We start from the raw sequence: 22886 nt of genomic DNA on the forward strand, positions 1-22886 counted from the left end.
TTGTCCTTCACAAAATATTCTTGGCCACTGCCATCATCAACTTGATTCCATGAATGTAGTTATTGCTGTTGAATTGTTCTGTTGCTTAAAGAAAAAAGGGTTAATCCTGGAAGCCATATTTGGAAAGCCACAGTCTAATTAGGGACTTTGTGCAGGGCAAGTCAATGACCAACTTGATTGGGTTTTTCAAAAAAAGGTGTAGGTAAATTTAAGGTAGAGCTGTGGAACGGTTTGACAACAGGTTGTTTTTATCAAGAACAGTGGGAGCTGAGGGGAGAACTGATATAAGTTTAAGATTATGCAAAGCATAGGTACACAGCCAGTATCCTATTCCCAGGGTTGAGAAGTCTAATTTTAGAGGACTTACATTTTAGGAGAGGGGGGATCTTCAAAGGAGATGTGCAACTTTCAGTAATTTTTCCCCCTCCCATTACCCTCTTCAAATCCTCCCTCCAACCTCTTCACTTCTTATCTGCCTATCACCTCTCCCTGGTGTCCCCTCCTTTTCTCCCACAGTTCACTCTCCTCTATCAGATTCCTTCTTCTCCAGTCCTTTACCACCTATCACCTCCCAGCTTCTTACTTCATCTCCGTCCATCCACCCCCCGGCTACACACCCATCACCTTCTATCCCCTCCTCCCACCTTATTCTGGCTTCTTCTCCTTTCCTTTCCAGCCCTGATGAAGGTCTCAGCCCAAAACTTTGATTGTTTATTCATTTACTAGATTAACTGGTTCAGCACAACACGCGTGGGCTGTACTGTTCTATGTTCTATTTAAGCAGTTTTATAATGATGTATTGAATTAGCTGAACAATACAAAAAGAAATCTTAAAACACCAAAAAAACTGACACCATAGGACAATTAAAGCTCAGCTTTTAATCAGTAAAAGGGGAAGGAAACATTTTTCAGTAGTACAGCAATAAAATTTACAGCAAATGAATGCTGCCTGTTTATACACTTTTCATATACACAGTCAAACCATACATTTCACAAATGAAATTAATCCATTGAGCATTTCTATTTGATGCACTGTCGTAGATTGTTTTATAGTTTAATGGTGGATTCTTAACCAGTTTTAGAATTAATTGTGTCGCATTATTTCTCTTTACCCAAGATTCAATGGAGGGGATTTAAAACATGCCTCTGCTTTTGAAATACACTTTAGAAGTTAATATTTGAGCTACACAGAACTGCCTTAGTACTGAACCATTTAGATTGGAAATGGTTTACTCCATTACAAAATGAGTCATAACTCCATTTGGACATCTTTGAAGCTCCCTGATATAAGGTTACTCTTTTCCCATGCCCTGTGATAAACTGAAATCTTTCTACCCAAAACCAGTTTTAAACATAGTATCCCCCACCCCCCCAATCTCTCTCACAAGGCTTTTGGAAAACTTCTAAAAATGTCACATAATACTGCTTCCCGATTGTGGACTTCTCAACTGAGCTGGTGAAATATTGTGATAATGCAGTCCAACTCAACTTTCCCCATATGTAGCATAATGTAGGCTCACTGATAGTAAAACGTCATATTAAATATCACTGATAGTAAAACGTCATTACTATGACCTTCTAAGGGTTTGCATGGGGATGAGAAATAAAACTTGTTAATAGACTACTTTTCAAATTGGATTTCTAGTTCTCTCCCCACTGACTTGAATAACAGAACTAAAAATGGCTCAGTAGATCTTTACTAAATTTGCAAGATGTTGGCTCGACATTTTACTTGCATATTCTGTTTATTTCAAGCAGCCTCAAGCATTTGGGCAGCATCAAAAAAATCTTAAAAATGCTTTGCCACTGTTTTTCTGTATATACTTTTGTCAACAATAAACAGCTTTACTGAAATAATGGTTTCAGACCTTAAATTCTTAGTTAAATGCAATTGCAAAATTTGAATCTGGCTCTGACCACGGCTGATACAAGCAGTTTCCATTGTTAATCTCTACCACACAAACAATATGCCTCAAAGTTCAAAAATCACTGACAACTCCCTGCAGCAAAATGCAATTTGTTTTCAAATATTTCCAAATTTTAGTAAACTTGGATTGTTTTCTCCTCAGTGGTAGCATACCACATGGATAGTTTTAACTTCTGAATCCCAAGAGGTGTTTAAAAAAAAGTGCTTTTAATATAAAAACAATTTTAAGGGCTTTACATGTACTTGACAATCAGCCTCATTAACATTTCATTGTACTGCTAAATTCAGCATTGCACAATATCCATTCAATCATAGCAGACTATTGTAATTATACACTGAACATGTCGTGGCCACCAATCTGTTTCTCCTTTAGGAGAAAGCCGAGCTAATCAGCAGAGACCAATATCATTTCCCTTTGGTCTATCTTTAGGAACAGTCAGAGCTCCAATCTGTATAAGTAAATAAGAGGCCTGGATTGATGATCCAAAGCATGCAAATTCAATTCCCATTATGCCAGCTTGAGAAACTAAAAAAAAGAAAAATCTTGAAATAATAAACAATTTTCATTTAAAATCCATCTTTGGTCTGTTATACAAACCAAATTATATATTGATATCCTTTGAAAAGAACCATCCGCAGACTGATCATTTTCTGACTTGTATGACGTGAAATTTGTTGTTTTGTGGCAGCAGCACAGTGCAAAGACATAAAAGTGGCTAACAGGCTACTCAGCTCAAAGTTCGGCAACAGCTTAAGAGAAAGTTCCCTACCGCCACCTTGGCAGTTACAACTACTTCCCACATCACCACATGCCCTGTATGAATAAAACATAATTCAAACACTGGTCATATATCAACAGCTTGTTTCTGCACAACCAAGATCTATTTTCTAAAGAAGGTGCACTGCAGCCAAAACATCTCAAAGTGCAACATCTCAGAATTTAAACCAAGAATTTACTTTTAACCCCAGATTGTGCTTGAAGCTGTTAATCCATTGATAAAGGGCCAAGAAAAGGCAACATTTCCCCCACAATGTACCAGAGCCTTCTAACATACCATGTAAAAGGGTTTTTTTTTAACCATCTGCAAAGGAATGATAGGACCCAAGTTGAAACATCAGACTGGTACGATACAAAGCCTTTCGTTAAGTTTAAATCAAGCAGTCAGAGAATGAGGTGACAATGCAGTAAAAGCATTATATGCAAAAGTAACTTAAGGTACTAGTTCTCAAAAGACAAATATAAACAATTACTTGTAAACCATTGTAATTAGTTGTTCATCATAATGAAATAATAACTGAGACAGGATCCTACATTGGCTAATGCGCACAGAATTTACATTGGAGAGGCAGCACACTCTGTGCCAAATTCCATGTCCAGAGTGATGGATTCTACAAAACCAAAGAGGAAAAGACAAGTAAATTTGATAGAATTTTTTCAGATCAGAGTATCACTCTTGGTATTTTTTTTAAAAATACACTTACCAAGGCCACCTGCTGCTCCTTGTTCATTTCCCTCATTGTTGCTCCCACAATGCATTAACGAGTCCAGCGTGCGAGGAGACATTGGAAACAAGTCACTGGTGTTACCAGAATTTGTTCTGTGCAGATTACATGCATGAAAACAGATTTTCAAATTACCCAATTTTCAGTGCATATGAAATTTACATAATAATTACCAATTGAATTCTTGATGCAACTCAGAAGACATTTCAATATATTCTAATACTGTTGGTATATAGTTATTCATACAACACAATTTAATTACAACTTTGGTACCAAAATATACTCAGCAAATTACTAGGACAAAATAATGCACCTAGCATTACTTACGGCGTCACACAAATGAATTTTCTCTTCAGGTATGCAAATGTTTCTACAACACAAAATAAGTCAAATATTAAGTAACATTAAACGAAGCAGATTTGGTCAATTATTATTAAAATTATATAGATCTAGCAGACAAGCTAAAAGGGAAATTAAAATAGAATACTCAGAACTAAAAGAATGCATGGTCTTCTGCTGTGATATTCAGCTTAGAAAGATCAGCAATTTTGCTAATTTGAGAAATTCTTTGGTTACCCAGTTGTTCTGTTGATTAGGAAAATATCAAATGGCAGTCCAGCCATTTCTTAGAACAAAGGAAGACCTGCAGCTCTGCCTGGCAGAGAACTCAGCGTGGGAAACAAAAGTGCTGCTAAATTAACTGATGGAGAACTCTCTGCGACTGACTGATCCAGGACATTCGGTTGGAGAATTTAGCTGTGCCGAAATAAATGATACACATGCAATTTCAAGTATCTGATGTTTCAGCTTAAAAAAAAATGTATGGTTATAATTTCTCTGGCTTGTCTCTTTAGAGTTTGAATAATGATGCCCTGAGTTTGGACTATTGAGCAAGCTCACAATAACAGCGCCTTCTCAAAATTCCAAACATAGCATTTCAAAATGAGTGATTAAAAATTCACCTGGATCATTGGGATCAATAGCTTCTGGAGGTTCACTGCAGCAATATTTTCCAAATGCCTCTTCTTTTGGAATGTCAGGATATAAATACACCAGCGGTGACACGAGAATGTTGGTGGCATCCATGATCTTGTAGCTTATGATAATGTCAGCAAAGGACATGTTGGTCAGCTGTTGCTTGGTATATGGCTCCACAGACTGGATTTGGGTTTTTCCTGACAGAAAGGTCAAAGGAGCAAAAAGTGACAGATAAGATATGAAAAGGCTTATTGTGCTGGAATATTTTCTTCAACATTTACATCATGGAGTTCTCAAATCTTGTGGTTTGGCAACATTTTGGCCCAATCCACATGCTGCACATCAGATCTTGGAAATAAAATAGTTGTACTTTATACACCAGGTGCAAGTGCCAATCAATTATTAAAGCTTCAAGAATGATTCCACTTTGTGTGTCATAATGTGCACCATTGCCAAGTTCAGAGTAGTATTTCTGGTGGAACCAGTTTGAATATTCGGTCATATTATGCCAATTATAACCGTGCCTTCAGATGTATTGGGAGTTGTAGCGCAAAATACAGTGGGGGGGGGGGGGAACCCACAATGCTTACTTGTTGAAACTGAGCAAAATGCTTTCACATAGCAAAAATTAATTTGCTATCTTGTGAGATGTGATCCATTTCCAACAGAGAAAACAGCTTTCATTTTATCTGACTGAACTCAAGGCCAACATCCTAGATTGGACACAATCCGCCAGAAGTACTGAAACAATGCTGCTTAAAAAGTAACGTAAACCACAGCACTTTTGGTCAGACTAGTAACTACATGAACTATGTTTTAACCTAGCATACCAACATTGACCGCATCCAAACACCATGTGGCGAATAGTTTGGCATAATTAAATCCAAATTAACTTTAGTGTGACTCTGCTCTGACTAAAATTAAACAGATTGGGTTCAATTCAATTTAAAAAAGGCTAGCAACACCCGCTGTGTAAGTCACTTATGGCTCCTACTCTAATTTCTCTAATAGATTCTTCACTTCAATTTTATTCAGAACATCAGGACTTTGCAACACTCCCAATTAAAATGAATAAAAGCTAACTGACATGTATTCTAAGATCTTTCCAAATATTTTTTTTCCTCTACTTAGTTTAAGAAAATTACACAACTAAATAGATTGCATATTACATGATTGGGAAACTTCATGGTGTATCTTAAGTGAATAATTTTTAAAACAGTGTGCAGACAAGGGCAAGTCCAGTATTTACTACCAATCCTTTCCTGGTCATAAAACAGTAATTGGAAGATCGGCTGGTTTCTTGAATAACAGCATGGATTGTAGACCGATTATAATAGGCATAACTTCAAATGGAACTCAGCTTAGTCAGATTAATGCGAAGCTAGAGTCACACATGGACTATACTGGGCAAAGCAAGCTTCCTCTGTTCTTGGAGGATACTCAGTTGAGTTCAACACTGTTTCACAGTAATGTCTGATATCAGCCCTTTATCAGAGCAGTTGTAACAAAGGATTCTGGATCTGAAATATTAACTACTTCTCTCTTGATAAATGTTGCCTGACCAGCTGAGTGTTTCATAATTTTTTGTTTTAAATTTTGTATTTCCCACAAATGTGGTTTTTAGTTTTCAAGTAGCAAGCTAGTGTTGAAAGCTTACATAATTTTCTTTGTACTGACAAGATGAATTTCTCCGGCTACTGAAATTATTTTGTAGTCAAAAGCAGCTACATACCATTGATATCCTTTTCCACCCAAGTAAATGTGATACCCCCTTCCTTGTTGCTCTCACTAAAACGAAGGAGGAATGTGCCTGGGGGTTTCACGTTCAGCAAGGCTCTCTCTCGCTCTTTACTTATGAAACCCATGATATATCTGAATGGATAAAAATACACACATCATACAAAATTTGTTAAAAGTTGGTTAAAATTTGGGCACAATGTTACATTCAGAACATTTCCAAGATCAATATAAAAGTACTATTAAATCTGCATTATCTGCATGAATCATCCTCAACATGGGTGCCCTCCACCCCACAGAGCTGTGTGCTGAGCCCACTGCTGTACACTGTACTCACACACAAGTGCACGGCCAAACACCTGAGTAATCACATTGTCAATTTCGCCAACGACATGACAGTGGTGGGGTTCATCATCACTGCTTAGTACAGAAAATGCACTGCAGCAGACAGGAAGGCTCTACAACAGGTAATCAAAACTGCCCAATGCGTCACCAGCACCCACCTACCAACCAAGACATATACACAGAAAGGTGGCACAAAAGGAAAAGTAAACATCATGAAGGATCCCACCTACCTTGCTCATGGATTGTTTGTCCCACTTCCACCCATGAGTAGGTTACATAGCATCCATGCCAGAACCACTACACTTAGAAACAGTTTATTTCCCCAAGCAGGAAGGCTCATCAACATGTTCACCCACTAACTCCCACTACTTTATTATTTCCTGTCAGTCACCTTATGCTCAGCCTAGTGTCCCTTTATGGACATACAATGTACACAAGCTATTTTATTTATATTTAATGTTTTCTTTTGTTATTGTGCTCTTTATATTTTATGTCTTTTCTGTGCTGCATTGGATCAGGATTAACAATTATTTCATTCTCCTTTACACTTGTGCAAGAAATGACATTAAACAATCCTGAATTTAAACAAAAATTGGTGTCTGTTGAATTATGGACTGATTGTGTTGCACAAAAAGCATGTAAAGAGTTAAATATACTATAGATGCATGTCAGAACACTTACCCATCATTCCAGAGAGAAAGAATGAATTTCTTCACCAAGTCTATAATGTTGTCCAGCCACACCCAGAATGAAAATGCTTTGCCAGGCATATTTTCCTTGATAAATTAGAATTCAGGGAAAAGGTTATGCAAGTCATTGAAAACAATTAGTTTCCTTATCAAAACTTTTTTAAAATTTGTATTACAAAAAAATTTTAGCCTGAAAATGCTCATTTACACTGTTAAAGTACCATATTAATCTGCCCGACAAAACATTACGCTGAACAACATTCACCAATAACACAAAAATTGTTGGTGACTTCAGAGAGCAAGTTGCAGCAAGGATTCTGCACAGTTACATTACAAGGCAGCAAGATGTTGCTTAATCCAAAACAAACCAAGTTATTTTCACTGAACAAATGAGGAGGTTTAAAGATTACATAGCATTTGGACTTTAAAAGAAAAACCCTGGAAAAAGAAAGGTTTACTCACTTTACAGAATTTTGCCCAGGTGATTTGGCACCCAGAATAGGTGACACCAGGACCTTGAAAACAAAACATATCATAATAAGAGATCAAGTGTATACAAGTAGAAATAAAAGACTTCAGATTTTCCAGTACGGCATGTATTCACCATTGTAGTATTTCTATTTCTCATATTGGTCAGAACAGTGTTTTAGGATAACTGGAAATGGCTATAAATGACAGATAATTGACAGTAACCAATTGCCAGAGAGAGTAAAGTCAATATTAATAATGAACTTCAAGTCTCATTGAAAGTTCTAGTTTTGAAAATAAAATTCAATTTTCTTTAGTAATAAATTTATTACTGTCCCTGAACATTTCCAACTGAATTATACTTTATATTATGGAGTTTCATTTTGTAGCCAAAAAGACAGTTTCCAACATTATGATCCTACATCACAATAAAGATAGAGAGGTATGTTATCTGAACAACAGAAAATCTTTTAGGCATTTAAGTTGTGTCTGAGGGACTTTATTATAACAGATAGGATTTGATTTCATATTTCATCAGAAGGATATTTCCAGCAAGAACAGAACTCCAGTAAGTTATAAATTATAGTGCTTGGTTGTACTGACTCATGGTATAACTTCCGTGACAAATTTTCTATGACTCACCAAGTAGCTTCTCAGCCAATGTTCCCAGCTGTTCCATATTGAGTCCTCTTTTTGTGGTGGAAGAGAATTGCCAGCTCAAAATCTCTGCTACTTGGTCCCATGTAGCAACTGGAGGTTTTGTGAAAAAGTTCACATTCTGCTTCAAAACAATAAATAATAAATAACTCCACAATACAAAACAGCAAATTGACTATCATTAATTAGCAATAATATTGGCTTAAATGTAAATTACTATTTCTTCAACACTAAAATTTATCACATCCAACTGCATTACCTTACTAAGGCTGGACTGAGTAATAATACTTATTTAATTCAACAATATGAAAATATACAGAGTAATGCAAAATTTAATTCAAACATTATCCTTTGAATTTGGAAAATTACATTACCATCATTGCATTTAGTCCATAATTTATTCTACCACAAACAAAATTACAGAAAAGAAAAATCAACATAAAATCTTCCATCCTTCTACTTCAGAAAGCTTGCTGAGAGATAACATCACAAGGATAATCAGATTTTACATGAATGCAGCCAAATTACATCTTCCTGAATTTTTTCTCATTAATTTAATTCTACATTTGGTATTCAAGTCTTTAGAATGTCACAAATTCTTTTTTTTTTTGCAGATTAACCTCGGTAACTGAACATATCCAAATAGCTCTGACTTTATCTTATCATATTAGAAAATGCATGAACATTGGACATTGTCCTAAATGGGCCATATTAGAAATTTCTACTTTATTACTCAATTAAACATTGCTCCAAATGTTCCTTTCCAGAAAAGATTGGATAACATTAAATTGAAGAACCAGGCAATTTCTTACCTTTGGATTATTGGTTAACATATTGTACCAAAGGATTGAGGCCCAAGCATTTGGCATCTGGCAGATGTTAGAGATTACAACAACTGGCAGTGAAGAGGTCTGTTGAAAACAAAATTAAAAGTTACAAAATATTGCACACTATAGGAAAAATGGCATTCTCATTTGTTCATTCAACATGACGCAATACCTCTAAAAACATTTTCAAAAATGCATGCAATAGTTTTCTTCTGCATTGCCTCTGTACCATTGACAATGCGCAGGAAATAATGTTGATACATCAATGCATGGTATCTAAAACAAGTAATCTATAAGTACAGATGAAAGTAATCTGAGTGTGAAGACTGCTTAATCCATCAGCACACAAAAGAGAATGCAAAGCATTTTTCACAAAATGATGGCATCAGTTACACAGTTGCTCGCACTGTTGCTCAACCTGGTACACTATTTTGCCATGAAAGTACATTATGATTTAGGTTTGCCAAATACACTTAAATGGCTGCAAGCAAAATGAAAGGTAAAAAGAAATGCCATGGAAGAAAAGTAGATGGCACAACACACCTCCAAATCAATTTTAAGTCCTTGATGGTAAACTTCTGTCTCAAAAGTTATCAGATGTAGCTCTTCAGTAACGATGAGGGAAGCCTAAAACAATATAGAACAGTATTATCTCAAATGAAGGTCGTTATGGGTGGATAAACTGCATAAACATGCATCTTCACCAAAGCACAGAAAGATAAATAAAACATCCCCTACATCTTCTTCTAAACCAATTCTACAAATTGTACTACTTCAATATGAAATGCCTGTTACTAAGGGGTGTAGTAACCATGACAGCTTTTATTCATGACTAGGAAAAGCTTTGACCAAGAATGCCAAAAATAATTCACTACACTTTGAAGTACACAAAGCAGCTCCGAGACAAATTTGGGATACTAGTAACTTTATAAAATCTGATGAACAAACCTCACTTGGATGCACTTGAGGAGAGTAATATTGAAAACGTTTCTTAAAAAAAGCTGATTTTAAATTTGTACCTACATCACTACTTGCTCTTCCTCCATTTCCACACCTCTGCTCTCTCAGTGTCTAAAATGAAAACAAAACTGATTAGCACAGTCATCATTTAGGAAAAAACACTGTACTGCAGTTTCAGTTTAAGAGCTCAATTAGAAGTAGTATGCATAAAATAGTTGAATATATTCCACAATGCCAAACACTGTTCAAGAAGATTTTTTAATTGTCGTGATTTATCACAAAATAAGAATGCAAGCAAGTGGAAATTCATTTACGAGTGATGAGTTTATCTGTACAACCATATCCATTCCAGCCATCTGGTATCCATCTAAATTAATACCCTTTACCAGCACTTGGTCCAAAGCCTTTTATTCTTTGGCAATTCAAGTGCTCATCAAGATAATTAATCATTGTGAGTACCTGCCTCCACTAACTTCTTAGTCATAACTTTCTAGACTGCAGTTGTTCGCTGGATGAAAAAAAATCTCAGATCCCTTCTTATTAAAATCTATACCCTCTGATTTCAGTTGTTTCCCTTATGGAAAAACATTTCTTACAGCATGCCTCTCAAATTTTGTAGGCCTCCCTCAGGCTTCTCTGTTGCAAGGAAAGCAAAGCAGCTTTTTAAACAAATTACAGACAACAAATTTCACGACACATGCCGATGATAATAAATCTGATGCTGAACTCTCTTCATAGTTAAGTGTCGCATCCGAGGCAGCATTCTAGTAAGTCTCCTCTGCATTCCCTCACATGCATTCACATTCTTTCTATATTGTGGCAACTAGAACTGCACACAATACTTGAGGTGTGGCCGAACCAAAGTTTTGTAAAGTCACACCTTCACGAAATATCTTTATTTCTTCAATGACCAAACTAATGAAGGCAAACATTTTGAATAGGTTCTTTAACCCTTTACCTATCCATGAACAACCTTTGAGGATCTATGGATGTGTACTTGGATCCCCTGTCCTTCTAAACCCCCTCAGGTCCTACCATTTATAAAACATATACTACTCTGAATCCATTACCTTAATTATCAAGATTTAATTCCATCTACCATTGCCCCACCCAATTTCCCATCTGATTAACACTGTCTGTAACTTAAAACTATGCGCTCTTTATGATTAACACAACCAATCTAACATTTATAATTTATTTCCTTTTAACTTAAGTTGTTGGATACTCTATAAACTGCATTTGAAGGGCAATACCAACAGCTGTATTTTATGTTAAGAAAATGTCAATAAGTTCATAATCTTTATTGAAGATTTTGTAGTGAATTAGAAGGCTACACAGAAAGCAAGCATGATGTACAAGCCTTACCTTGATACTATAGTAATGCATCAATTATAGTGAAAGACAGACTGCAGAAATGTATAGAGATCTAGGTTTATATTCACTAGCATAAATATCTCAATTTCAGATACTTAGCTAAAAATGCAAATCAAATACTTAAGTTTATATAGGCAGCCTGTAAATACATACCGATATCACAGAGAATAATGAGCAAGCATCTTAAATCAATTATAGAGTATTCAGCATATCTCCATAATACTAACCAAATGCTTAAATTCTGCTGAAAGGCTTCCATTGTTTGATTCTTCCATATTCATAACTTTTGTATTGGTTCCCAGTATGTTGAATTTCCGTGATCTAATTAGAAGAAACAATGAAACCATAACTGGCATTCAGGCTGGTATTCTACTAGGTCGTTCCTTACAACTAATTTCAATTCTCTAACAAATTACTTGTTCAGGCTTCTTCAGTTAATCCAGAATTTCACAAACAATTAATAATTAGTTTACAGTTATGATACAGCAGAGATGGTAATCCATATTATACTTGAATTTGTAGTTGTAGACCAAACAGGGAATTAAAATGAATTTATGCAGCATCTTTATAACTTGAAAGTTTACTAAAACTTCCAAACACAAGTTTTACTAATCCAACTAATCCTGCTGATCCAATTAGTTCAGAATGTGAGCTGGGAGCGCAGAGTGAAGAGGGCTAGAGCTGGGGGTCCACAACACTAATGGTCAAGAATGTGGGTAGCGTTGCAGTTGGCACTGGGGTCCAGAATGCCATTCCTTTTAATTTCTCCAGAAAATGTATTGTGCTACTTTGTAACAATGGGGGGGGGGGGGGGCAGAGGAGAAAATAAAATCAATATTTCAGTGTAGGGGCAACATCCAATAGACTGGAAGATCCACCAACCTGCACTACCAAATTTCCAAAGGTGCTCAGTTTTACTAGATTACAAACGCACAAATTCTGCATTAAAATTCAGAATTTTCCAAGCATTTAAAATGTTGGAAATGAAAATAGACATGTACTATTAATCCACAATTCATCTACACACCAAACAAGATTTATAGATGAATACATGATTCATACTGGATCTGGAAATAAATGCTTAATACACATTTGCCTAAAGTCTTTCTAAAAATTTAAAATTGAAGCCTACAATTTCTATACTTTATTTTCACTTTTTTTTGCTAAAGTAATACAAGCAATAATTTTAAACATAATTTACTTTGTAGGGCATCAAAATAAGATTTCTGCATCCTCAGAAGTGCATTTGGATTCAACGGACTGAAAACATAACTAACCATATTATTAAACACAAAGCTCATTGCATGATAACAATTTGAGATCTCTCATTCTAAAGTAGCCCACTAAACTGTACAGTTCCTGCACATTAGAGATAGGTATTAAGTGCAGCTCTCCGACCATAATCCACATCCCAAGAATAAATTTTAGTATAACTTTTGTAATGCAGAGGCTGGAAAGGCATTGACCTTATTCAAGCAGATTCACATTTGGTTATCAGACGATATTTTAAAGACTGATCTGTGCTAAAGTGGAGTCTCAGAGTTATAGAGTAATTACCTTGCATATACACAAGAGGCTGGACTGACACCAACACTGCCCTCTACTATGCCTATTGTCTTGTCTATTATTTACTGTAATGCCTGCACTGTTTTGTGCACTTTATGCAATCCTGGGTAGATCAGTAGTCTAGTGTAGTTTCTTTTTTTTCCTGTGTTGTTTTCACGTAGTTCAGTGTACTTTTTGTACTGTTTCATGTAGCACCATGGTCCTGAAAAACTGTGTCTTGTTTTTACTGTGTACTGTACCAGCAGTTATGGTCGAAATGACAATAAAAAGCGACTTGACTTGATATATCTTCAGTTTAATTACATCATAAGCAAATGGAAAGGCAATAACAATATTCATTGTACAAAGGAGTCTTCTAAAGTATTGAAGTGATTGAATTTAATTTTCTTGTGCATAAACAATGATTTATATTTTTAGCCTGAATAATATAGGTGGCCTATCCTGCACACCCCTTCCACTGTAAGATGGTCAGGTGTGCACGGTAGGCTGTCTAGTTAACTTACAATGTTACGTATTTTTGTAAAGGTTTCTAGTTCTATGACATGCTATTAAGTTGGTGCTTGGAAGTAGGTACAGAGGAGATGTCAGGGGTAAGTTTTTTTTTTAAAAACGCAGAGTGGTGAGTGCATGGAATGGGCTGCCAGCGGTGGTGGTGGAGGTGGAAACGAAAGGGTCTTTTAAGAGACTCTTGGATAGGTACATGGAGCTTAGAAAAATAGAGGGCTATGGGTAACCCTAGGTAGTTCTAAGTTAAGGACATGTTTGGCACAGCTTTGTGGGCCAAAGGGCCTGTACTGTGCTGTAGGTTTTCAATGTTTCTAAATTATAAGGATTAAAGTTACAGTTTGATAGAGAGTATAGAGAATGGTGTACAAACAAAAAAATTGTCAATATATCTTCCAGTATAAAGAGAAGAGCTGAAAAGGGTAAAACAAAAATCTCACCCCCTCAGTGCAGAACCGTCTCCAGAATCCCTGAAACAAGATTGACAGAAAACATTAGTACAAATTTTGTTAAGGTCTGTAGTCCTAGAAATTCAGAGGAAATTAACTGAAGCTAAAAGGATTTTCCTTCTGCAATTTTAATTAGGTGAAGATATTTTCTCCTTTTCTCTCCCCACCCCATAAAAGAATGGGGCACACCAGCCACACTTATGTAACTTGTTGTTTATCTTTACAATTTGCATTTTCTCGATTTTCACTCGTACTTTTTCTAGAACACAAAACAGCATTCTAGATACACCAAGGCTCTGTGAAAGTGAACTACAATTTGCTCCCCTTTGCTTTCCAGCCATGATAATTCTACTGCTATTCAACTGCTAAAAAATCTGGATCACCTATACTGTCTAAACAATAAACTCTGCCAACTTATTAGTGCCAATGATGTCTTCATGTACTGACTGCAGGAGGTTCTATCTATAGTCTCAATACAATTGCAAATACATTATAGCATATGGGAGGAACACTCTCAAATTACATCAATACACTGATCCTATACTACTGGCAAGATCAACTGAGTCATTTTTAGGTGCTATTGGGTAATAAGGTCTAATATTTCATTGTCTCTTGATAAATAAAACTAAAAACATAACATACATAAAAGTGAAACTCAAGAGTGAAGGAGAAGTGACACTCAAACATGCAGAATGGATAAAGGATGTCACTTAAAACATACGCATCATTATAAACACATGGACAAAGCATGTCATCATTTACTTGTTTAAAAAAGTTACGTACATTAATTGGAAACAGAGTGAAAGGAATTACATTTGTATAATGGAAAGGCACATTTGTTAGAAAATACAGCAGCAGCAAATATTCCTAGCAAAATAAAACATATCTATGATTAACAACAATATTAACAGTTTAGTCATTAATTTGTACTCACTTGTCAATGGCAACCTTTATCTTTAGCTGATAATTTAATTCAGGAAATTTAACCAGCAACCTGCAAATGGAAAGCATGTATTAGATACAATGCAAAAGGAATGGCAGACTGAAGCGCAAATGTCATTACTATATTACACATATGAAGAATACATTGTGGTTTAAATGCAGGAAATCTTTAAGACAAATAATGCTGCAAATAATTAGCAGCAGGAAGCTACTCAATGCTACAAGATCTTGAGGGAAATTACCTCAGTTTAGTACCAAATTAAGGTTGCTCAGTCTACTTGCACGATGATTAAATAATTCATGCTGTAATTTTCATTTCATTAAAGTGATTTAACTGCTTACAGAACGTAGTTGAGCATGACAATCTGACATGAACACAAGACACATATGTGAAATCCATCTAAAGGGAGCACTTCACTTTCTAGGGGTTTACATCAATTGACGAAAACTTCTCCTTTAGGATTGAGGGTGACATGCTTCCATTCCGGTTTTGTGGGTTCTGAGGGAGTTAATGAAGGTCACAATGAGAACCACAGACTCTTCCATACATGGGGAAGGAGGTGGCTGATGCAACAGGTGACAGGATGGTTTGTGAGGTGATACTCTTTTTGCTTACACAGGGCTGTATGCTCCCAACAGACAGCCTCGGAAGTTCTCAGTACAATCACAAATGCACCTTGGTTGATTGTGGGTCAGTTTGCTGCTAGGGCAAGTGGTACTCCATACTAGATAGGCCTCAAACTCAAATCAGCATGTAATACGAATTGGTAATTGCACTTTACTGGCCAAAACAGAATTGCAAATTCAGATTCCTGCTTTGCATTTTGAACCCAATCATTCAGCATTCAGTGCTCCAAAAATGCAGGAAGTCTGAGCAAGCACAATGATGCCTGGCAATTCCACTGAAAAAAAAATGTCCCCTACACAAGCATCTAACAACTTTGGGGGGGGGGGGGGGGGGGGGAGTTTTCCCCATAAATGAAGCCATTTCTGGCTTTCCTGTATCACACTCATTCCACCACACACTTGCATGATGTCTTTATTAGGGCAGCAAATGATTGTGCCATTATTAAAACATAAAGCTTGCTTTGCAGCACTGCCGGGGAACACTTGTCCTCGGCACCACTCATATGGCATTCCCAGGACACTAGAAGACCTACACATCAACTTAAATCCTTGCCTTCATTCTTTAGCCCCTTCCCCCTCTGATTCCCAAACCTCAGCCAAAACCGCTAACAGATAACCCATCACTTCAACCTCAATTCCATTCTAAAACCCCTTACCTATCAGGAATCTATCAATCGCTGCCTTAAATACACTCAATGACTTGGCCTCAACAGCCCTCCATGGCAACAAATACATCACTCCATCTGAGGAAATTCCTCATCTCAGTTCTAAAGGGATGTGAGGCTGAGCTCTCATGTCCTAGATTCTCCTACTAATAGAAACAGCATCTTGACATTGAAACCTAATGAATACTTGCCTGGATGGAGTCACTGAGATTCCCCCCTCATTCTTCTGAACTCAAAGTACAGGCCCAGAGCCATTAAACTTGGAGCCCTGTATACAACCCCCATCAGAGTCTTGTTACCTTACTGGCTCATTCTACATGTTCTGATCCATAATTACTTGTTATCAACTTATCTTTTTTATAATAAACAGAGCTACCACTCCCCCTCTGCCCACCTGTCTGTCTTTTCAATAGGATGCTCATCCTTGGATGTTTAGCTCCCTGCTCTGGCCCTCTTTTATCACCATGATGTCCATGACACTGTACTAATCAATTCTGATCTGAACTAAAACTTATTTATCTTGTTATGTATGCTGAGCAGTCAAGTGCAACAACTTCAGTCCTATATTCATGTCTTATGGTTGAATATTCAATGTACACAATACTTTTGAAGCAGTCTCACCAGACCTTTATGTAGATGGAGCAAGACATTTCTACCCCTGCAGTCAAACTAAAACCTCATGCAATAAACACCAACACACATTTGGCCCTTCTAATCACTTACTAAACCTGGGCATAAACTCCCAGTGCACAAGGACACCCAGGTCCTTCTGAACACAAAAATACCTTTCAGTCTCTTGTCATTTAAAAAGATGCTGTTACGAATGTGCCACAACTCTGAGGGGCCGAAGGGTACAAAGTAGCCCCCTCCTTTTCGAGAATCACAAGATCGCTATTAATTCAGGTCTGGGACCCAGGAAATGAGAGAGAGAGACATCCAGAATACACAGGTTTTGGAATGTGTGTCCTGGCCCCAGAAAGGCGGAGCCATTGATAACGGCCATTGTCTCTTGGAGACGGAATTGTGTATTGAGTACTGTACTATTCATTGAAGCCCTCAGGGAATGACCAGAGTGGGCTGGTTAAGGGATTGCATCATCCCAACCTGATTGACATCTGAGACCCCGTGAGTAAGGATAAAAGAGGGTCTGGGGAACAACCCCTTTAGACGCACCAGGAGAAGCGTATGAGACTGGTGGAGGCTTGTGTGTGTCCATCCTTGCCCGGATGACAAGTCTTCCACGGAATGGCCTCGCTAAAGGTCAAATACGGATCAAGATCGGATAAAGGAAAGCTGGCAAGTTTCTAAAAAATCTGTCTCTCTCTCCAACCAAAAAGCTGTAGCCTGAACGAACTGAGTGACTTTTATATTTCCATCGGACAATACATTATCCCCTAGACAACGATAGAGCTTATTTCTTATTGATTATTATTATACCTGCACTTTTAGATTTAGTATTGACGACGTATATTATCTGTATGTTTGCATTGATATTATTTTTGTGTATTTTTACCAATAAATACTGTTAAAAATAGTACCATCAGACTTCAATGGACCTCTCTATCTTTGCTGGTAAGTGACCCAGTTACGGGGTTCGTAACAATACACTGCCATTTGCTTAAATCTCAAATTCCAGAACATGAGATTGCTACAGATACATTTAATTGCACAGAGGAAATTAAACAAAACCTTTGAATATTCCATGATATTTAGTGGAGTTGGCAGTTAAAAAAAATATTTACAGTACAAATCCTACTAATGATTACTCTAAATATCAATTTTTAAATTTATGTAAACTAATCAATTAGCAACCAGCTACAATAGCAGAACCGATAACCAATAATTCAGGTGAGTATTTTGCCAATATAATCCGATTTTATTGTAGCAGTGCATTACCATGACTGCTCTGCTACCTACCTCACTTTAGTCGTGAATTGCACACCTGTCTTGATCACTAGGGGACGATCTGGATGCATTGGCATGCAAGGCTGTCTCTCCACAACAAAAGCACTAAGAAAGAATAGACACATTAGGTCAATCAGAAGCTCTATAAATGTTACAAATTAACTATATCTGATAGTATCTGTTGCCACAGTACGACTTTTTTAAATTAAAAAGTTGGCTTATGTTGATTAATTACTGCTAATCTGAAAATGGACAAGTGCACTATTGGGTGACTGCAATTGACTAATATATGTTAAAAAAACCTGCAAATACAAGTTTGCTGTATTGATATGTGGCACGTACTTCATAACCTGAGTTTACATTTATTTCAAGGTAATCAGATGGCACATGTTCTGAAATAGTTTTTTTTGCACCATATACAAAAAGAGGCAAAAAACTTGGCAGTAAAGGCTGCAGGTAAAGGAATGGGAGTTGTAACTCAATCATATGCATTAACAATCTTCATCTAACTACAACAAATGGCCTGATTAAAAAAATGCAGATGTACCATTGTCACCAAATTGTCCTCTCAATTTGCACTTGCACATTGCAAAGCTACACAAGAGGCACAAAGACACAAAAATTAAATGGGGCTTGTGTCATTCTATTTTAATCAAGTTCCATTGTGGAAAATTACTTTACTATTTTCTGTGAATAAACGTCATTCCTTTTAAGTTGTATGTACAAATAAATGGACTAGATTGCACGCACAAAATAACACAGAATAATGGTGGAGCAATGGTTACCAGATCAAAGGTTTGTATAAATACAAAGGATTAACATGCACAAACTCAAAGTACCTTTTAATTAAGCTCCTAAATAATTCAACAATCCTCTCTTCCAGCACAGGTCTGTGGTGAACAATAGGATCACCTTTGTACGAAACCTTTTGCTGCAGTTCTTCCAGCTTTTTAATCTGTTGTCGTGTCTGAAGCTGAGACTCGGCCAAAGATGTAATCCTGATACAGAGAAACAAAAAACCCATTATGCCAAATAGACATTTGATCTGCATCTTAGATTCTCCTGCCACAGTTTTTTTAAAATTTCAAACAAGATTTTTACTATGCCAGAGCAAAATCCTGCAGATGCTGGAAGTCTGAAATAACAGGAGGTATCTCGTATTGACCCAAAGCATTAATTTAGCTCCTTGCTCGATAGCTGCTCCTGAATTTATATTCTAGCTTTCTAGAATTTTATTGGGATTGGCTGAAGGTTGATCTGAAACTTTTACCAAGGCAGTGATATACAGACCACCACTACGTAAATAAGAAGATACTACTTTGTATTCAAAAATAGTTTAATACAGGCTGGTAATCTCTCAAAAATTCAGTGAAAGCTAACTGCATATTAATACAAACAACTGTTCCAGAAAATATGGCACCATTAACTAAGTTGTTTTTTTAACTAATACGAGTTACAGCCTGCCAACCCCAGAAAGACGTGCTTATTCCTATTGTTCTCTATTTGTTAGTTAAGTCCAGCAGAATGTGCACCCTTTCCATGCCCTGAAATTTACTTGTCAGTTTCCAATGTAATACCTTAGTGAAAGCCTTTCAGATATCCAAATACACATCCGCATTCTTGAAGAATTGCAAAAGATTAGCTAAACAATTTCAGTTTCATAAATCCATGCTGTCTCTGCTCTCATTCTATTAGAAAAGAATGATCTTTCAGTTATTATATGATTTTGTACCAGTTCTCAAGACGGTCAAGGCAGATGTTGGGGGGACCTCCTATACATGCTACTTGTTGCCGCCTTTTCCAGTCAGCCAGTTCTTCATCCATTAATGTCTTCTGCACAAACTCCACAGTAGACAGCAGGGCAGCTAAGTCAGTGACTATTTGCTGTTTAAAAGTAAAGGTTTATAGTTAAGAATAATCATTTTAAATTTTGAACAACAGGCAAACAATCTTTCTTTAAAGATCCTTACCCTTCTCATCTGATCTAAAGCAGTCAACATCTGCTCCAACTGTGCCATCTTCTGCCTTGTCGCCGCTTGTGAATTCCCATTTAAATCTTGCACATCTGTTAATATTTAGAATAAAAGTTAATCAAGCAAGATTGGGAGAGAGCTTAACATGACCCTGATAACAGACGATTGTTTGCAGATTTTGAAGTTGGTCAACTCTTCTTTGATCTGTGCCAATCACTCTCTAATTCAATTTAAAATTGTGCATAGTTATTATTTGACAAAGGAGAGACTGTCTAAAATGTTTTCTAATGTTGATAGTGTGACAGATGTAAAACCGAGACAGCCACATTGACACATATGTTTTGGTCGTGTTCTGTACTGAAATATTTTTTGGAAGTCTATTTTTTCTACAATTTCTAAAGTTTTAAAAATTAATTTACAACCCAATAAATTGACTTTTATTTGGTATAGTCCCTCAATATGTTCACGGTATTTTCTCCATCAGACCAACATGTAATTGCATTTGTTACATTATTGGCCAGAAGGGCTATTTTGTTGAAATGGAAAGATGTTTCTGCTCCTACTTTGATACAATGGTTTTCTCAGGTGATGTTATGCCTTAGTTTGGAGAAAATCAGAAGTTGAACTTTCGAGCCTCAATTTGATTTTGAGAAAAGGTGGGGTTTATTCGCCCGCTACTATCATTTGATTTGAGTTAATTAATATGGTTTCCTTCCAATTTTTTTTTTTTTAAGTGGATCTGAGCTGGCGGATTGATATTTTTTTTCTATGGAAGCTTGTATGATGTATAGCTCCGGGGTTGTGCTCCCAATGGGTTTTTTTTGTTTACTTTTTCAGTTAGTAGGGGTTCTTTTTTCTTTTCCTTCTTTCAAAAAAATATTCTTAACACTTTATTTTCTCTTATTATTTTTGATATATTGCTTAGCTCTGTTAATCAGTTATTTGCTAATTTAATTCTTTATTGTATATAATGACATTTACTTAATGTATCTTTTTTTGTTAATCTTCAATAATAATTAAAAAGATTCTCAAAATGAAAAAAAGTATAAAAGTTTCTTTTTCTTGAAAAAACATATGATGGTTAAATTAACTATTTTCAATTTATAATGCCTTGAGAAGTTACTTTGCTATCATCGATCTTTTCAAAATAGCGCATAGTACAATTCACCTCCTTGGCTCTTTAAGGTCTTGTAGTTGAAATCAAAATCATCCTGTAGGTTTTCCAAAACTTTAATCTTGTGTTCAAGATCCTGCAGGACAATTGAAAAGTATTGTTGTTGTGATATGATAATTTATAGTCAGGATGCTCCTCCCTCCCCATTATCCTCAACACGGGTGCACCCCCCACCAAGGGCTCTGTGCTGAGCCCACTGCTGTCCACTCTGCTCACACGACTGCATGACCAAACACCCGAGTAATCACATTGTCAAGCTTACCAATGACAAGACAGTGGTGGGGCTTGTCCCCAACAATGTGATGGCCTACACAGAAGAGGTGAAAAAGCTCAGGGCCTGCTACCAGGCAAATAATCTCTTCCTCAGTGTCAACAAAACAAGGATGGTTATTGACTTCAGGAGAACTCCTACCACTCACACCCCACCCTTACATCAGCAGTTTTAAGCTCCTGAGAGTGCAGATCACACAACCTCTTATGGTCTCAGAACACATCCTACACAGTGAAGAAAGCTCATCAACATCTCTACATTCTGAGGAGGCTGAAGAGAGCAGGACAATGCACATCCATACTTATGTCACTGTATAGATGTACAGTAGAGAGCATCCTCACAGGCTGCATCACTGCTTAGTACAGAAACTGCACTGCAATGGATAGTCAGAACTGCCCAACACACCACAGGTACCAGCCTACCTGCCATCAAGGACATATAGGTATCAGAAGAGGACCAGCAACATCATGAAGGATCCCACCCACCCTGCTCATGGACTCCCTTCAGGAAGGTTATGTAGCATCGATACCAGGGCCACCAGACTCAAAAACAGTTTCTTTCTCCAAGCTGATCAACATGTCTACCCACTAACTCAACCACTACTTTATAATTTCATGTCAGTCACCTTATGTACAGCCAAGCATCATTTTATGGATATACAATCAATGTATACAAGCTATCTTATTTATACTTAGTGCTTTCTTTTATTATTATTATTATTGTTCTTTATTTAGTGTTTTTGTGCTGCATTGGACCCATAGTAACAATTATTTCATTTACCTTTGCACTTGTGTACAGGAAATTACATTAAACAATTGAATCTTGAATTTGTAAATTTCACTTAAAGCAAAAATTATTTCAAGCTACATGTTTTTTAAAAACCATTTGTATTAAATTTATGCTATAAAGCTTCAAGATAAAATATACTTAAGAACCACTGAGTATCAGGTGGTTGAAGTAAATGAGGCTTGGGAACATGAATTTCAGCATGTTAAACAGAATGTGAACATACAGAGTAACAACAAAGCAACTTGAGTGGCTTAACTGTAAACCCAAATCTTAAATTTGACCTTAGCTGAGGATTCTCAGGTACACCTGTCTAGCCATACATTGGACAATTTTGCATTGCTAATCACCCTGTATCGCTTGGCTGTCCCTAGCAATCACAGCAATTATTCAGGTTTACAAAACTGATTTTAATCTACATAAGTAATTTAGTACGAGGAGTGATTGATAAGTTCGTGGCCTAAGGTAGAAGGAGTCAATTTTAGAAAACCTAGCACATTTATTTTTCAACATAGTCCCCTCCTACATTTACACACTTAGTCCAGCGGTCGTGGAGCAT

The 22886-nt window shown here is 36.6% G+C and overlaps 1 protein-coding gene across 3 annotated transcripts in view; it reads right to left on the reverse strand.

Moving 5' to 3' along the window:
* Positions 1 to 859: 859 nt before the first annotated feature.
* stat3 (signal transducer and activator of transcription 3 (acute-phase response factor)) overlaps positions 860 to 22886 on the reverse strand; it is a 44789-nt gene continuing 22762 nt past the window's right edge. For 2 of the 3 annotated variants that reach the window (XM_073071500.1, XM_073071502.1), the window contains 19 exons: positions 21265 to 21346; positions 20094 to 20188; positions 19856 to 20007; positions 18963 to 19121; positions 18136 to 18228; positions 14919 to 14978; positions 13976 to 14005; positions 11693 to 11786; positions 10155 to 10202; positions 9675 to 9758; positions 9117 to 9215; positions 8290 to 8428; positions 7642 to 7694; positions 7172 to 7266; positions 6141 to 6280; positions 4393 to 4605; positions 3758 to 3800; positions 3410 to 3525; positions 860 to 3316 (listed from right to left, as the gene is read on the reverse strand). In XM_073071500.1, coding sequence (XP_072927601.1) covers positions 3261 to 3316; positions 3410 to 3525; positions 3758 to 3800; positions 4393 to 4605; positions 6141 to 6280; positions 7172 to 7266; positions 7642 to 7694; positions 8290 to 8428; positions 9117 to 9215; positions 9675 to 9758; positions 10155 to 10202; positions 11693 to 11786; positions 13976 to 14005; positions 14919 to 14978; positions 18136 to 18228; positions 18963 to 19121; positions 19856 to 20007; positions 20094 to 20188; positions 21265 to 21346 — 1851 coding nt within the window. In that variant the 3' untranslated portion in view covers positions 860 to 3260. The remainder of the gene's footprint in view (positions 3317 to 3409; positions 3526 to 3757; positions 3801 to 4392; positions 4606 to 6140; positions 6281 to 7171; positions 7267 to 7641; positions 7695 to 8289; positions 8429 to 9116; positions 9216 to 9674; positions 9759 to 10154; positions 10203 to 11692; positions 11787 to 13975; positions 14006 to 14918; positions 14979 to 18135; positions 18229 to 18962; positions 19122 to 19855; positions 20008 to 20093; positions 20189 to 21264; positions 21347 to 22886) is intronic. The other variant, XM_073071501.1, reaches the window with a different exon arrangement.

This window comes from Hemitrygon akajei, chromosome 18 (genome assembly GCF_048418815.1).
Source record: "Hemitrygon akajei chromosome 18, sHemAka1.3, whole genome shotgun sequence".
In the NCBI taxonomy this organism is placed as follows: domain Eukaryota; kingdom Metazoa; phylum Chordata; class Chondrichthyes; order Myliobatiformes; family Dasyatidae; genus Hemitrygon; species Hemitrygon akajei.